This window comes from Diachasmimorpha longicaudata, chromosome 15 (assembly GCF_034640455.1).
Source record: "Diachasmimorpha longicaudata isolate KC_UGA_2023 chromosome 15, iyDiaLong2, whole genome shotgun sequence".
Taxonomy (NCBI): Eukaryota; Metazoa; Arthropoda; class Insecta; order Hymenoptera; family Braconidae; genus Diachasmimorpha; species Diachasmimorpha longicaudata.
This window is the reverse complement of record NC_087239.1, coordinates 764,013-781,271: the sequence shown is the minus strand read 5'-3', so window position 1 is coordinate 781,271 and position 17,259 is coordinate 764,013. Positions and strand designations below refer to the sequence as shown.

Genomic DNA, 17,259 nt, shown 5'->3' with positions numbered 1-17,259 from the left:
ACGCTCCATTTTAACACGTGAAATGTTGCTAAAATTCAAAAATTTCAATCTCACCCAATGAACGACCATTTTTTAGCTCCTTTTTTTAAACCACTCCATAAAAATTTAACCAAAACCTGTTAAGTAAATACTTTTGTTTTATTTAAACATTTCAAACCATCTAGCATACACTATTATGAGATATAAAGTGACACAAGTATCACAATATTATCCTACATATATATACATTGCCATTAATTTCCTTCAAAAACAGACTAATGGTCATTATTACTCAAGTGTTGAGTGTCTCGAGGAGCACTCTAACATCAACTAGCGGACATATTTTTTCCACCCCAAGAACGCGTATTAATTCCCCTCATTCAACGTCATGTAAAGAACACGCCATAGTAAATGAAGCAAATACTTGACGCGACAACAACTTCAATACGAGCGACCAAGTTTTTACCTGAAATTTTTTCCCACGTGATGACAGAGCTCTCCTTCGTACCTAAGAATACAACAAACGAAGCAGCAATCTCCAAGTGATTTTACTCCCCGATTACATCAGCGTCCGAGTGAATAATTCTTTTCCCCCCACGTATCCTCCCCATGATCAAGATAAATCTCCCCAACCCTTGGCGCAAAGCCATCCTAGATAATGTCACTCTTATCGATTCCACCGTACTAATACCAAAGTACCTAGCTCTCCGCCCCGAGGATGCGCCAATGTACAATGCTGTAACCTGTAACGAAGAGCAAGACCGAAGACAAGATCGGTTCACAATAATTGTGCATTAGATGCAAAACGAGTGCATAAGCGGAGGGTGGAGTCATTGTAAGGGGTGAGGGGTGAGGGAGTTGGGAAGGTGGCCGTTGTGGCAACTTGGTGAACAGCAATGGATAAAAGAATATGTGAAATAAAAAGAGCGAGCGAGGGAGATGAATAAAAAAGTTAAAGAAAAGAGTAACAACAGAGTCAGAGGACGAGGCTGAAGCCAATAATAAGCCCATAAGCGTGCGTCTCTGCATAGAATGCCAGGTAATGAGGTGGAGTCTGGCTGGGGCCGCACCCTTATACCTTTACCCAGCCGTCTCTCAAGGGGACCCAGCCTAGCTACATCAGGACGTACGCTCGATTGCGAAAATCTTAACGTTTATTTAGAGTCAACGTGGAAATTTCAAATTATTGTTGTTGCCAACCGGGAAAATAAATGGGGATGATGCGCGTGCGCCTACGGCACCTTCGGCCCAGTGGTCAGCGAATTCCATGGGATTATTTCAAGCGAGAATATTAGCACCAGTTTTATTGAATTCTCCGGAGGATTGCGTGGGGATATTCACGCGCAATTACGGATTTCGAAGGGGGAGAGAATCGTTCTGAAAATGGATTTCACGAGTGGAAAAATCTGCTGCCGAGTGCGTTAATGGTTTTTTTTGTACCGGAGGGTTAGAATATTTTTTTAGTTCGAATAGGAATAATTTGATGATTTGTTATGACATATGAGGTCGGGTATGACACCAGTACTTCTTTGTTTTCAGGACAAAAGCATTTCTCCGCGGTTGAATCAGCTGAATCAATTAATAATGTGAGCTCCAATGATGGTTTCTTGTACAGAAAGATTTATAATTCGAAGAATATTTTTGAAATGTTTAATTTGATTGGATATGTATATTATATGCTTTTAAATCACATGATATGTGAAATAATATTGTGTAGACATAGTCCAGGGTATAAGAAAACTGAATTTGCATGTAATGTTTAAGATTTTTGAGAATGGATAAAATTGTTTTGTATAAAGCTATCTTCAAACTTATAAAATAGGAAATAATAATTTTTATTAAGAAAAGTTAATGAAGTGTCAAAAGCGACGTTAGCAAAACGACGTGACAGTTGATCTAAAAAATATTCTTCTATCTCTCTAGATGAGGTTCGTACGACCTTCTTTCACATATGGCATACGATAGGTATTAAATTGTATTACATCTACATAAATATCTCTTTAATACAATTTTGTTTACGTGTTAATGTTAAGCTTGAAGGTCCTGCGTTGAGAATATTCATTTCCGAACCTCCTAAAAGTCACATGAGTCTTTCATAATTTTAAACATTTTAATCAAATTTGTTTAAAGCTGAAGAAATATGAAATTCAACGAGATTCTTCGCTGGGTTTTTCAGTATTTTTTCTACAATAATTCATATGAAACAAGTCTCACCAATTTTTCCATGAAATAATCAGCTTTCAGTCAAGAAATACCTAGAAAAAAAAACAACTCATATTTCCGACTTTGTTCTCCATTTTTCGGTGAAAAACAGGTTAACAGGGCATCTTATTTTAATTGAAATTGAATAATAAATTTCCACTTATTTAAATTTCCCCTGAAACATCAATATATAAGACTAAATGGTCTGAATTCACCTCGTTTCTGTCCGATTCCTAAAAATCATTCAACTAACATTTACCTCCGAAAATTTAAACATTAATTAATAACACAATGATAAAGTACGACCTAAAAAGCGTAATACAAACAAAACAAAAAAGCAACAAACAAACACTTCAACTCCTTATATTCTGTGGGAAATATCTCAATAACAGACATCGCAGAGGAAATTGACCTTTAATTTTTCTCCATCGAATACTTTTATTCAAGCATCAACATTAAAAATTTCCTAAAGAACCCAACACGAATTCGCTCGGTGTTTCGTGTCTTCAAAGGCTGAAAAAAATTAGTGAAAATTTTTGACGAGTCCAAGCGCAGAATTTCAATCGCCAAAATATGACTCCACATCGTAAAACTGTCCCACCCGGTCATCACCAACAACCGAATATGAAGAATGAGGTGAGGATAGCAATATTACATTTTCACGGTTCATGAATTGAGGTTTTTAAATGCGAAACGAAACAGAAGCCAGGAGATTATGTCTTGGTTGTCAAAGTTTGAGTGGCTCCACGTGGGGTCAAAAATAAAAAGGCAAAATCACAGGGAGAAGATGTGTGTCGGGTTGTATTATGCCTTGTGCCTGGGTTCACCTCGGCCTAGGGACCGAGATGAGATACATCACGGCACGGGAGACGTATTATTAATGGTGACAGTGGGCGACTTCGCCTGGGCGGGGTGAACCAGAGAGAATGAGAGAGAGAGAGAGAGAGAGCCTCTCTTCTTTATTTATTCCACTCTGTGCTGCTTTAACATTCACGCGATTATCTTTCCTGCAACTCCCTTATACCATAATGCCGAGGTTGTTAATAGGAAAAATTAATAACTGCTATGATTTTTTTTAATGATTTTTTTCTCTCAGCACAATCCTGATAAATAGAAAGGAGAATTTCTTTAAAAATCACGGGATTTTATCAGTAAAGTTCATTGGATATATTTATTTTAGTTCGGAGGAGAAGTGGTAAAGTTTATGGTTGTATTGCCAAACTGCAAATGTGGTATTGGAGAGGATATCATAGACAACGTCCTCTGGACAATGACTTTAGACAAATTACGTATCAGAAACTCATTAAGAATAGAATTTTCCTACCATAGGAAACGCGGGAGTTTCTAATCAGACGAGATGACACCCTTTTGTTGATATTCTATGAATTTTTCCACGAATGTTCCTTAAAAATATGAAACTGATCAATGACTGTTAACTCAGATTCAATGTTATGATGAGGAATAATGTACACTAAGGATGGAAGATGAAATATGTAGGCAAATTGAATTATATTTGTTGAACACAACAAAAACGCTAGAATAAAAAGAAAAAAAGTGATAAATTTTCCGTCGGTTTTTTTTTAAGTGTGGAAACTCCTGAGTTGGATTATTTATACTATTTTCATTTTAAAATTGATGTACATCATTTCAATTTAAAATATTAAGTATTTCAAATGTTTTAATTACAATCTTTTAGATATTTACAAATCTCTTTGATGTACTTCTGGTCTGTAGCATCTGCAAATTTTTTCGTAGTTCATAGTTTGGAGGAGTTAGAGTTGGTTAAAGCAGCTATTAATTTTGGAGTCGAAATCTAGAATTTCGGCCCCATAAGTACAACTAAAATGGCTAATTATTCCAAATATTCCCAAAGAGGCGTTGAGATGGTAATGATTAGCTTTGACTCCATTGACAATGACAATAGCCTCTCCCTTCAGTTTACACCGACCTTTCAGTCGGTTTGTCAGAAATATTTTGGAAACTCAAGGGAATAACGAAATTTTTACAATATTTTTTGTAACTGGCGATGACTCTAGAAAAAATATTTCTTCGAAACGAAACCCAATTTCCGGAACATTCTGGTCGACTAGCTCGGCCTACTTTGAAAATCTTTGTGACCCGTCGGGTCAGCAGTCAAAAGTCACCCAGATAACCCAGAATCAGTCTACGGTTCGCAAGTCACCTGGCAAGTGTTGTTAACGTTCAACTAAATGCGTCAGATTATCACTTTTTTCTTTGAATTTTATTTTAAGCTTTCTAGCCTATTGCTTCATTCCACTAGATACAAAAATATGATTTAAAAAATGATTGAAAACATTATTATGTGGATGTAGTGTATATATTTACCTGGAGTTCTTTCTTATCCAACATTGGGATTTATGTTCTATTTTAGGTATTCAGTTTTGAGAAGTTCAGGAAGGAATCTACGAGTAGGAGAATTTTTTGAATCAGGTCTTTTACAATCTGACATATTTCCTAGGGAGGAGCCAGTTTTTTTGCTACTTCGACTCAATTCCCTTCAAAGTTCAAAGACCTTCCTTATGCCAGAAGATTAATTATTCATAGTTTGTTCAGAACATCATTTTATTTTTATTTTTTTGTTGTTTAAAGTGCTAGAACCGAAGAATTCAATTATTTACACTATTTTCATTTTGCATCTTGTGTACATTATTTCAGTTTAAAATATCAGGGCATGGTATACATTTAGTTTGCACTCTTTAAGGTAATTACATATGTGTTCTATTTTGTGATTCTGCACCACATGGACATTTGGGATCATTAATGATGTCTATTCTACCCAAGAAGATTACAATCATTTTAATTGTTGAACAAAAATCAGTTTAGTGAAGATCCGGAATGAGAAAATTCAATAAGATATTTTGGAATTATTAAGTAAATGGAAGGGTTTATTTGAGGAAAAGGGTGGGTTCACTCACCACAAATTAATGGTGTTTGCAAATCAATATCAAGAATTTTTTTAACCATTTGTTTTTACACTTTCCTATAATTCATCCTTTCAATGCGTGGTTACGAACACAACCTTTCAAGGTTATGATTTTCGGAATTCATATCCCGCGAACATTCCGAGGTCCACCCCAACGCCCCCCGCAGGTCCCAGGGAGGAGTGTTTTTCATGCTAATTCCCATTCATGCCCCCAACCAGGACAGGGTTAGCCAGAGAAGATTACTGGGTCCCTGCCCCATGACCCCGGTTTCCGACAACGAGAGTTGGTTCGTCCCGTTCATGCTCTCACTCTTCGTCGAAGTCGCCATTTCCGATGGCCGCGTAACCACTTACACACTTCAATCACATGCATTCTACAAAATCCCGTGAACGCGGCGAATGACTCCCTAGACGACACAACAACCGGTGCCGCCTGAGGCCACTGAAGATTCCTGATTATTTCCACAATGCACTCCCACTGTGGTACATGTTACAATTCACCCTAAAATGGGGAGCTCGCGAAATAATATGGCGACAAAAATGTCATCCCCTGATTTCCCTGATTTTTGAAGATATTTTCTAATTTTCTGATTTTCAGAAATATTTTATAATTTTTTGATTTGAAGACATATTTTCAAATTCGCAGGTTTTCCGAGATATTTTCTAATTTTCAGAGTTTTAGAAATATTTTCCAATTTCCTGATTTTCAGAGGTATTTTCTGATTTCCTATTTTTCAGAGAGATTTTCACATTTTCCTGATTTTTAGAGATATTTTCCAATTTCCCTGATTTTTGGAGATATTTTCTCAAAACCTGCCAAAAGAGGGGAAAAGGGAAAAGGGGGAGAATTGGAACCGGCACTTTCTATCAATTATCTTCTTTCTATCACTCTAAGTCCTCCAACATTTTTAAGCACCAAATACCGAAAGTCCAACTGACAAGAAACCCGGACGGGTCACTGTCGCCACTACAGAATCCTCTCCGACATGTGGACCTGGACCTGAGGGACTTGACCCACTTCAATGAAGCGGAGACCCTTAATAAGTCCGACTTTTCCTTCTTACCCTAAAACAGGGACCAGTCCACAGGAATGAAAACTGGATTTCCCTCTATTAAGGGCCGTCGATCATCGGCTAAAACCAGTAAAACCAAGACAGATAGTAGGGATGACAATAAAAAAGCAAAATGAACTCAATCAGAGAATCCACTGAGGAAAACATCAAATTCAATAGCCAGTAAATTATTCACCATCAACAATGATGAGGGATTTATTGCCTCCAGGCGTGCGAACAGGAAAATCAACTCGAATCTTAAGGGACCATTTCGCTATACCGTCCCACTTTGCCTCCCCCAAATTAACTTGACTAGTATTACTAGTCAACTACTGAATTTATAATAAACAATGTTTTTGCTGTAGTTTTCTATTTAAATTAAAGTATATTCCGAGCAGACAAGTTTTTCCTGCGATTATTTATAACATTCCTTGGCTGTTGAAAAACTTTAACTCTATTACAGACTTTAGGAGTTGATAAATAACAAAATGATGGCTTTTAGCATGCGAGGTATAGACCAATCGGGTTTATGGGCCCCTGGGAACGATGGAAAAATCGAGGGCAAGGCCCCGAACTCGATTTTTCTTTATTCCACGAGAAAACTGTTCCTACGACGGTTTCGGCTAAAAAATCCGGGGTAAATTGATAAGTTTCCATGTGGAGTCAATTTTTTGTTGCTTCGATGTTCCGAGAATTTTTGAAATTTTATTGAATTCCCAATTTTCCAGTAACAGAAAGATAAAAACTTTATAATTCAGATTAATGGGAGAGTAAAAATGAATGTTCATAGCTGAATTACATTGAATTTCTAGGGAAGTACAGAACAATTTTTAGAAGTTCAGGTTAACGAAATTCCTGCAAAATTCTGAGACATCTGGAATTCAAAGTAAACTGCCTTTTCCGAATTTTCATGATTTTTCATTAATTTTGCCGGAATAATTGATCTGAATTTGACCATTTTCAAGAATATTGCCATGAAATTATCCATTTTCAGAGATGAAAATTCCTTGAAATTCTTGAATTCCTTGAAATTCCAGTGGGAATGTTACTTCTTAAAAATGCCCGAGAACATTACCAGAACTTTTCGTGTACGATTTTTCAGTTATTTTTATTCTATTTAGTACGTGACATGGTTTTACACTCGACGAAGAGAAATATTCAGTAAAAATGACGTAGAAATTCCGTAATTCCCAAGCGAGAATGAAGATCTGATAAAAATTGCGGAAGATCCTGTAAAAAATACGAAACGCTCAGTAAATAATACGCTGCGAGTTACGTAATTTTTACGGACCGTTCAGTATTTTTCATCTGTCCCTTCGTAATTTTTATCGGATGTTTGTCGTCACTCGCAAATTACGGGACTTTCACGTAATTTTTACTTAATTATTTCTCTCTGTGTAGGATGAAATTGAAATGAAACTCCTGGAAATTTCTCTGGGGATCATAAGTTACGGAGCTCTCAAGAAACTAGTTATCCTGCCCCACCTCTTCTCGCTTACCTCACCAGCAAAAAAATATATCATGCAGTAATTTTTCTTCGACGGATTTTTTATTCTTGATCTCCATTGAAAGAGAGATAGATAGCGTGGATCCAATCGACCTGTAAATCACGCAGGCATATCTCGAAGGTATCGGCAATGTCTTGGCACGCGGGATTCCACGTACGCGCAAAAGGCCGAGAGCTCGCGCGCCACCGCTGGAATCCAGAAAACGTCCCCGGGTGAATTCTCAAAATGTCATGATCCTGTATCCTTCATTGTCGTAAAACCGCTTGCATTCTTCCACTAGAACTTTTTGATTCTTCCACGAGGGTCGTTCGCCTAATTAATTACTAATTCAATTGATTATTAGTACAAATTTTTTAGCTTAAAAAAATGTCAAATTTTGAAAAATCGACGAATAAGAAAGGGTTTTCAGTCAAGGTCATATGGAGAATGTACGCAATATTACAAAATATCTCGGTCTGATCTGAACCACATTTATAACTACATATATATATTGTATTGAGGATGAAAAGACAATTAGTGAGTTACCTAAGAGATTTTTGGGCCTCATTAAGGACCTCCATTTCACATGACCCTGAAGCATCTCATAGGATATGGAATCCCCCGTCGTGAGCCTTCAGAAATAATAAAATAAACCTCACAAGCACAGATGAAAATGACAATTGATATCGTCTCCAGAAACAGAAATTTGTTGGCGGAATTGCAAAAAAATCCATTGGTTTTTTTTTTCAAAATTTGAATGGAAAGAAAATCCAAAGAAGGAATGCTGTATTTCAACCTCTTGGCATAAAACCGTAAAAACATAGGGTTCTTCGTAACAATTGTTTTTCATTCTGAAAATGATTTTTTACAAAGGGTAGTGTACCCCTCTCTGCCCAAATTTCAGTTTTTGAGAACGATTTCAGCTGTCATTCCCATCATTGCTTAAGAGATTCATTTTATACTGCAAAATCTTTACGCAAAGAGTCTCCTTCCATTTTTGATTCTCAAATCACCCTAATAAGCTCTCAGCCCCAAAGGGTATTTTCACCCCCTCCCTAATATTTAGTTTCCTATAACAAATGAGTTTTATAAAAATCCGTACAAAATATAAATCCTTGGAAGAGATATATTTTGTTGTGAATTTCACCCCTCCTCCCCCTTCATTATTGTCTTCATGACGTCAAAATTGAGTCAGACATTAATGCGACGTACAGCATAAATTATCTACATGAACACGTAATTTACGTTGAACGTCACGTTCAGACATCTAAATCAAGAAATCATAAAGCTTGAATTTGGAAGGAAAATTATGAAATGTCATGTTCCACTAGAAGTTCAATAAAATCCCCACTTTTCGATCACCAATAATTCTAGAGTCGTCCACATTACTTGAAATTCCAATGAAAAGATTTACATTCAGAATTGAATTATGAGGAACTTTCAACCAATTGGAAATTCAAGAATACGGTAGAGTCTCATTATAATCGCTCACCTCAGTTTTATTTCCCCTTGATCGCTTTTTCGTACGTGTCAAGACTTCCTCCACTTCCGAAGAACAACGAACAAATTGATGTTTTCTCTATTGTCACATCGTCAGAGTGATCAGATCACCCTCCCCTCCTTCTGATACAGATAAAACTTGAGAGATATTGTTTCTAAACTCTAGAAAAAATTTTTTAGGGTCAATCTTTTTTTTTTCTAGCCCTAAATAGGAAATTCAGTAATTTTGATATTTTTTTCTGGTCATAAATGCAAAATTTACCAATTTTGGTAGAAATTACCCTCACGTCTACTATTATCACTTGCACTGAGAGAATAATATAATTGTGCCAATTAAATATTCTTCTGATAACAATTTAAAGTTGATTTTCCAATGAAAATTTCGGACATTTGTTTGTCTAAAGCAAATACCATTGGCAAAATTATATATTTCTCTCAGTGTGAGATAAAATAAACAAGAATAACCTGGGCTATTATTTCTCTCTAGGATTACTTCAACTTTTCACTGATTTTTCCTCAACTTTTTTCCACACGTCCTTGCGTATATGCCGAATTCTTCACGGAAAATGTCAGACAACCGAACCCCGAGATAAAGGAGGTGAACTGAGTCCCTGGAAATTCTCTCCACGGTGAAAGATTTCTCTCAATTTAACCTTCGACTCACCGAACTAGGGGTAAAAGTCATTCGCGTGCAGACTCACTTGAACTATCCGCCGCTTGTAAACGCCTCGGTAGCACCTGACATTTTAGAGAAAAAACGTGACATCTTACATTGCATTGATTCATGGCAACTCGTTCTTCATTCCTGCAAACATAAACACTTTAATCTTGGAAAACACTTGGGAACATATTATCTCTCGAGAGTATAAATTAACGAAAATCCATCGTTAATGTGGACTTCAGGTTTTGATGAGTTGCAGACAATTTTCATCACTTGAAGCGAGGAATTTTGCAATTTTAGATGATTATGTAAGGAAGCTTTTTCTCATTGAATGCACCTACGCAATGTCTATTATCGAAAGTGTTCCTGGATTTATTTACATGCCAGTAGCATAGTTATGGTAATCTTCATGGCAAATGCAGGACCTTTCGTGCTGAGCAAATCTTGAAAAAATAATGTAAGACGTGACGTATTATTGGAGTTCTCTATCTCCTAGCTTTTAAAGGTGTAAGTGATAAAATAGAAAAAGATATCGATAAATTAATTTGTCTAATGTAAAAAGTTATACATTTACTTGGCAGGAATACTTAATTTTCAAAAATTTTATTCATTGGATTAAGTCATTCTCAGGGGAGTTTGATTAGCGTTGGTTGCTCTTAAAGATGTCTATATTGCACCCAACTTTAAATTAATTATGTTAATGATTTTGTCTTGTTATCATAAATGTCTGATTTTCTAGATGAAAGAATTCCAATAAATTTTTTAATGTTCATAATTTTTGAAGGAGTTTTCTGCTTAGAAATAATCATTACTAATAATTGGTGACATATTTTTAAAAATCAAGGGCATATTCTTGAAAATTAAAATTATTTCTCTAACCACTAGAGCTTAATGTTCCGCGGTGATTATAATTATAATTGTTTAATTCAGAAATTTGAATAACTCTCTTATAATTTCTATTCTGCCACTGGAAGGAATATCCCTAATGTTACGAAATCAAAATTTTACTTTATAATGTCGAGTATAATAGAATTTTAAAATTATATTATACTAGACATTAAAAAGTAAAATCTTAGTAGACATGTACTAGACATGAATAATGAATTGTTTAGAAAATTATACTATTTTTTTATACAATCGATGCAAATAAAATATTTTCTATAAAGTCCTCAGTTCGAATTTTTCAAGCTTCTTTAAACAAAAAAGAAAAATAAAACCACGAAAACAAATTATATCCTGAAAATCTAATAAAAAATTTGTCAATAAACAAAGTTATCAACAACAGTGTCACAAAAACCATTCGCGGAGGTACTTTATGTTTTACATCACAAAATACCACAGTACCTTCAATTCACATAGAGGAATTTTCTATAAAAACTCTAATAGTGGAACTGGAAAGAATTTCACTCCCTCAGTTATAAAAAAATCTATTGCTATCAGGGTAAAATATCCTCAATATTGAAATTTCGCCCTAAAATCAAATATCCTATTCTCCCTGTAAATAAAATTTCTAGCCATCGCTCTGATCCTCTTTTTCCCTCCTAACACGAGAATTTTTCTTAGTAATTCTTCTGAACCGTCAATAAACCAATAAATCATAACAAATGTTCAAAAATCAGCCACATAAAGATCTAAACTGCTAAAAATGTGAGCTCATTTCTCCATTCTCTGCTTTAAAAAAATGTTTCCTGCCTAGGTCACGACACTAGTGCGTAATTTTCCACTGCGGCCACGACCTCTGCTCCCTTTAACGCTCCGAAAAGCACAAAAATTGTCACGTAACGGTGATACATACAGTACTATACAAGAGCCAGCAAGATAAACAGAGGAGGCATCTACGAGTGAAATTGACAGGGAGAGAAAAGCGAAGGAGCGTGGTTCCTTGAACATTAGAATACCTAACGAGGACATCACGGTGGGACGTAGGTGCGCGGGTGTGACGATGAATCAGTCCGTGTATGTTTCAGCTATAGTCTAGCGGGCCTTGTAATACACACGCTTTTCGCCCACAACCCTCCCTCCCCCATCCGATTTCACTGTCATGAAATTATTGATAAAGCTGACAAAAATCTGATAAAAGAGCCAGAAGATTAACCCTCTGAAAAATTGAATCAGGAAATGACAGTAATCACTGGTCAATTTTTATTACAACTTGACTCGTCTTTTATGGCTCATTCATTCTGTCTCTGCGTATTACTTGTTCCTTTTTTTTTTTTTTTTACGGACGTCTTTTTATTTTCACGGAGAATGAGAGAGATCCGCAGGGCTCCTCTGGAGCATCTTCCCGAGTGAGGCTGAAATACACAAAATGAAATATGAAATAATGGCTCGTGGCCGTTGGTACTGGACTTGAAGGCACACGCTGCGGCGCACCCATATCTACGCCCCCATGCGCCCATGTGAGAGGGCCTATATCTATGGCACAACGGTTCAGATACATTATGTACATATAAATATATAATGTAGCATTCTACCCAACATCTTGAAGGTTTCTAACAATTTTATTCACTTGGGACGAGGTTTTTTCAATTGAAAGGTTAATTTTTGTTGTTTCATGCTGAGCACTTGTCAATGATCATGAGAAATTGATGGGGGAGAAGAAGAAAATTATTATTATTATTGTTTATATGCTGGGGTTTGGGGAGAGTGAAGAGATGATTGATCGGAATTTAAGTTTTTTTAAAAATTATTTTGAATATTCCAAGCTTTTGTAGAAATATTTATATTTTTCTTTCAAATAATTGTAATCACTGGAAATGAGCAATTGGATCTTATAAATTTATATATATATATAGCGTAGATTACAGTCGAAATTTTCATCTTCAACTCCACAAGAACAATTAAAATCTTGGATTACTTCAATGAACGACATCAAATTAGATTATTAGATCTTTTATGCTCTACAAAATAAGAGAAAAATACACGAATGAAGGCAGTGAAAAAAATATTGGGAGCCAATTAAACACTCATCAAAATATTTTGGGTTCATCGAGACGAATGAATTTCCATAAAACTGTTATCAACTATCTCGTTATAAAGATATTTCAACATCTAGCTAAAGCTGGAAAACCTATTAATTCACTGACGTTCTACAACTTCACTTCGGTTTTAATACTTATGAATTATGAATATGGTCATGGATCTATGGCGTAGATTCCGAAACAGCATGTACATATGACTACATAATATAGCGTTATTTACAACATCTTGAAGGTTTCCGACGATTTTATTCCCTTGAAAGATGACTTGTTTCATCTGTGAAAGTTATATTTTCGCTGTTTCATGCTGGGCACTTGTCAAGGAATCATGGTAAATTGTAAATTTGAATTAAAATGTTGACTTTCTGTGTAATTTAAGAAAATCAATTGCTAAGTTAAAATGGAAGTAAATCAATTGAATTCTATTCATTGATCTCCGTCCACGAAATAACTGATTTGAAGAGAAAATGGGGGAATACTAGCTGCGCAATTCAATAAATTTTTGAAAAACGTGTCAAGGTTTTCTCTATAATCACTCGTCATCAGAAAAATGTCTGTTATCAATGACTGCATCTGTTCTCTAGACATTTTTTCTAAACATTCAATTCTTACTAAAACTAAATGTCGATATTGTAATCCCCGGAGTAAAAATTGTAATATACCGAGGAGAAATAATTTGAAAAAATTTTAATGTTTATGGTATTATCATTGTGAAAATCAATCTCTTGAATTACACAGACCTCAAAGTATTAAAAACGAAAGTAGAATTTAAAAAATTAAAATTCGAAGTACTTGTTATTGAAAGCAATCTGTTGATTCCATAATATTCCACATAAAAAATCAATAAAATTCTATTTTTTGAATCTAAACTTCTTATCGTATTTCTAAAATGCGGATTTTAATAAAATATCGTTTATAAACGCATCATTTAATTTTCTTGACATAAACAACTAAAATGCAGCTTAATAAAAGATGAAATTCTATAGCTTTCTCGTATAAAGAAGTTCCTATAGGACATGATACACAATAAAAATATGTAATAATGCACTGCGATTCTGCTATAGAATCCCTCAAAAGCAAATAGAATCATCAATAGAATTTTCATTTCTAAGTCTCCATAAATATAATCGTCATAACATTTATGCAATTCAGGGAAAAAATGGAGAGGTCTGACTCCGCAGGACCGTCGCCCCTACGTCGAAGAAGCTGAGAGACTTCGAGTAATTCACATGCAGGAGCATCCAAACTACAAATACCGACCGCGTCGTAGAAAACACGCGAAAAGAGCACCAGGTGCACCAGCATCACCGCCATCATCTGCCAATACCCCGGGAACTAGGTCGACACCAGTTGGAGGTACATCGGTGCATCACTCAATGTAAGTTGTCCGGCAAAATGCCATCAGGAAAGAAAAAAAATTTACATCGAATGACCCTCGCATTAGCATAATGAATATCAATCACCACGTAGATAACGAAGGGAAAATAATCTTTTTATTCAGTTTTTTTTCTTCATGCATATTTAAGGACAAAGATGGACGGATACCAGGGGATTCCCCAGTTACCCTGGGGCGGACACTCGCCAATTTCCTCGTTGTATCATCAGCAAGGTCAACACGGCATGCAGGACTATAAATCGGAGAATAATTCATTGTACGGAAGCCCGTATACACCGATCATACATACTCCTGATGCATCACCCATTGCTAGTCCCGAACCTGATGGTAATTCCATTTATTCTCATTTTTTATTATAAGCGATAGGCAATATGCAAGACGTGCACCAGGAAAATAATCGAGCATTGAGTTGATATAGAAGGAAATCTATGTGAACTCAATGTGATCAGAACGCATCATTATCGATTGTATTACCGATTCTTTCTTCTGTTATGAACAACAACAGAAGATTTTTCAATTTTTTCACATTTTTCTACGCATCCTGAACGCAATCAGATTTTTTTATTAATATCAGCTTTAACTTCCCTAATGTTCTAACAAATAAACTGAGTGCGTATTTTTTTTGCTTTGCCCTTTTGCCAATTTTTTAATTAGGCATTAGAATATTGTTTACGAGGTCTATTAACGATAGATTGGGTACAGTATAGCGGTCTGGACTGTATTTATCATATTTTTTATCCATATTCTTTAAAAAACTTATCAATAAGTTGATATTCGTAATATAATAGTTGCTATTCTACGAGGTAGTTTCCGATATTTCGTTATTTTAGGTGCCATCTTTTCCACTGATTCTCAAAGCGTCTTTCTGATATTCGAAATTCCGTAGAAAATCACTTGTGATTTCAATGCTGAAGTTTTTTATGATTGCGAACTCATAGTTCAGACTTTCGAAAATTTCCTTGGCAAAATTGCGTTTTAGGTTTTTCCAGTATTGGAAAAATGAACCAAATTGGAAATTGAAAATGAAATGACTGTAATTTCAAACTACAATTTTATCCATCTCCGAATTAAATATTCAATAAGATCTAAGAAATTCACTTGCTCTATTCTGCTGCGTTCTACGTCTCAACTACTGAATTCATCGTCGTCCATAAATGTTAATTAATTAAGATGAGAATCGCTACCTAATGACGAAATAATTTATTCCAAAGGGGAAACAAATTTTTTAATGTATCAAAAGTGACGAAGAGTTTGATTATTTATTCTGAAAAAGAGTAAAAATTTTCGAAACTTTATGCAAATACAGGATAATTTCTCACATTCTAACAAGGCTCATAAAAATAATGGAGATATGTTGAAATGCAACAGCTCCTCATACAGATTTAATTACCCCCGTTAATTAACTCATTAAACCATAAAATAACCGTTGAATTGTATGACTCCAGGGGACGGGACGCACCTTCCATCCTCACAGAATCCGGACCCGGAGAGGGAACTTATGGAGGGTACTAAACACAATGAGATGGTTGAACAGAGCAAACGCTACACCTACATGAACACCGACAGTCAGTTGCATACTGGACATGCCGGAGGCACTACCATATCATCCTGTCAGAATACTCATGGATACACCGACACTCTGACCTATAAGAAATCCGTGAGTCATTCACTCAATTTATGTCAGAATATTTTACCCACAATTGAATTTTCTCCCAATCATGTTCAAACGTTCCTCCTCTTTCTCATTCATTATTTTTAACGTAAAATCCCTGAAATTAAATTACTGTTTTATAATTGGATAAGTTGTTGGGCTTTCAAAAGATTAAACTGTGAATATCATCCCATGCAGGAGAAATTAAGACACATTTAAGACAGGAAATTTGTTGACGTTCCACATCTTGTGACGTCGCAGAATAGTCTTGAATAGGATTTTGGATTAGGTAGGACGGGAACCAGGATTATTATCGATATTGTTTTAAAAGACAATTAAAATTTTTTACAATTGTTCACTCGATGACATGTGCACAAAAAGAAATTTTTCTAAAAAATTCGAGTGGTGGCACTGGACAAAATTTAAACCACTGGTGATGAGAAATTTTAGTTCTTTTAACGTAACAAAATTAGGGATGGGGAGGGGGGGAGTTGACAATTTTCTTTCTGGTCGTCACATTACTAAACTTACGATAGTTCACAAATATTAATGTTATTTTTTTTTAATTAACGATAACTATGGGAGCAAAACAATCAAATAAATAATTCCAGAAAATTTTCATTGATATTCTAGACTATCTCGTTACGGAAATCACAGTTAATTTTAAACTGTTCCACTTCTTATTAATTTTTAATGTAAAGCAGCTAAAATTAAATTCCTCATTTCGTATTAGGTAAGTTATTTGAACTTCGAGAGACAGACGACGAGCATAGCTGCTGTTGGAATTGCCAATGGCATGATGGTATCCTGTAACAAACTGAGGTCTGGCTTTGACAATGTTGGCTCGGTCACTGGAACATTTTATCCACCAGTTGCTTCGCCACACGATCAAACGCTCCATTACAGTAGCCCACAACCACCCAAGGGAGGTAGCTACTCGATGCAGGCTAATGTTGAGAGCAATTATAATCATCAAATTAATTGTGGAAGTAGACAGCAGAGTGTGGGTTTGAGGAATACGAACGATCAATGTTCAAGTAAGTTCTCCATTATTGGCTATTGGCTAAAAATATTTTTGATAAATTATAAGAAATGTTGAATGTTTTGTTTGTCGAAATTATAAAGCATTTAAACAATACAGAAAATTGAATTCACTCTCGTAATATATCCATTCAGCATACAAATGCTTTCAATTATTTGTAACTTATGAATTGCTCATTAGTTATTAGAAATTAAAAAATTTCATATGAATACTAACATTAATACACATACGAATGATAATTGTGTTTTTTTTTTCAACGTCAAAAAACATTAAATTAAACTAAAAAAATCTTACGCAAAAAATCAATTATTTGTCCACTGAACTTGACTGCTTCGCGCACATATTTCCTGAATTACGCTTTCAATTG

General features: G+C 35.3%; 1 protein-coding gene across 3 annotated transcripts in view; it reads left to right on the top strand.

Annotated features, from left to right (window-relative positions):
* LOC135169754 (putative transcription factor SOX-15) overlaps positions 1–17,259 on the top strand; it is a 62,716-nt gene that overhangs the window by 41,664 nt on the left and 3,793 nt on the right. For all 3 annotated transcript variants that reach the window (XM_064135030.1, XM_064135031.1, XM_064135032.1), the window contains 4 exons: positions 13,956–14,181; positions 14,330–14,526; positions 15,645–15,856; positions 16,584–16,887. In XM_064135030.1, the coding sequence (XP_063991100.1) occupies positions 13,956–14,181; positions 14,330–14,526; positions 15,645–15,856; positions 16,584–16,887 (939 nt within the window). The remainder of the gene's footprint in view (positions 1–13,955; positions 14,182–14,329; positions 14,527–15,644; positions 15,857–16,583; positions 16,888–17,259) is intronic.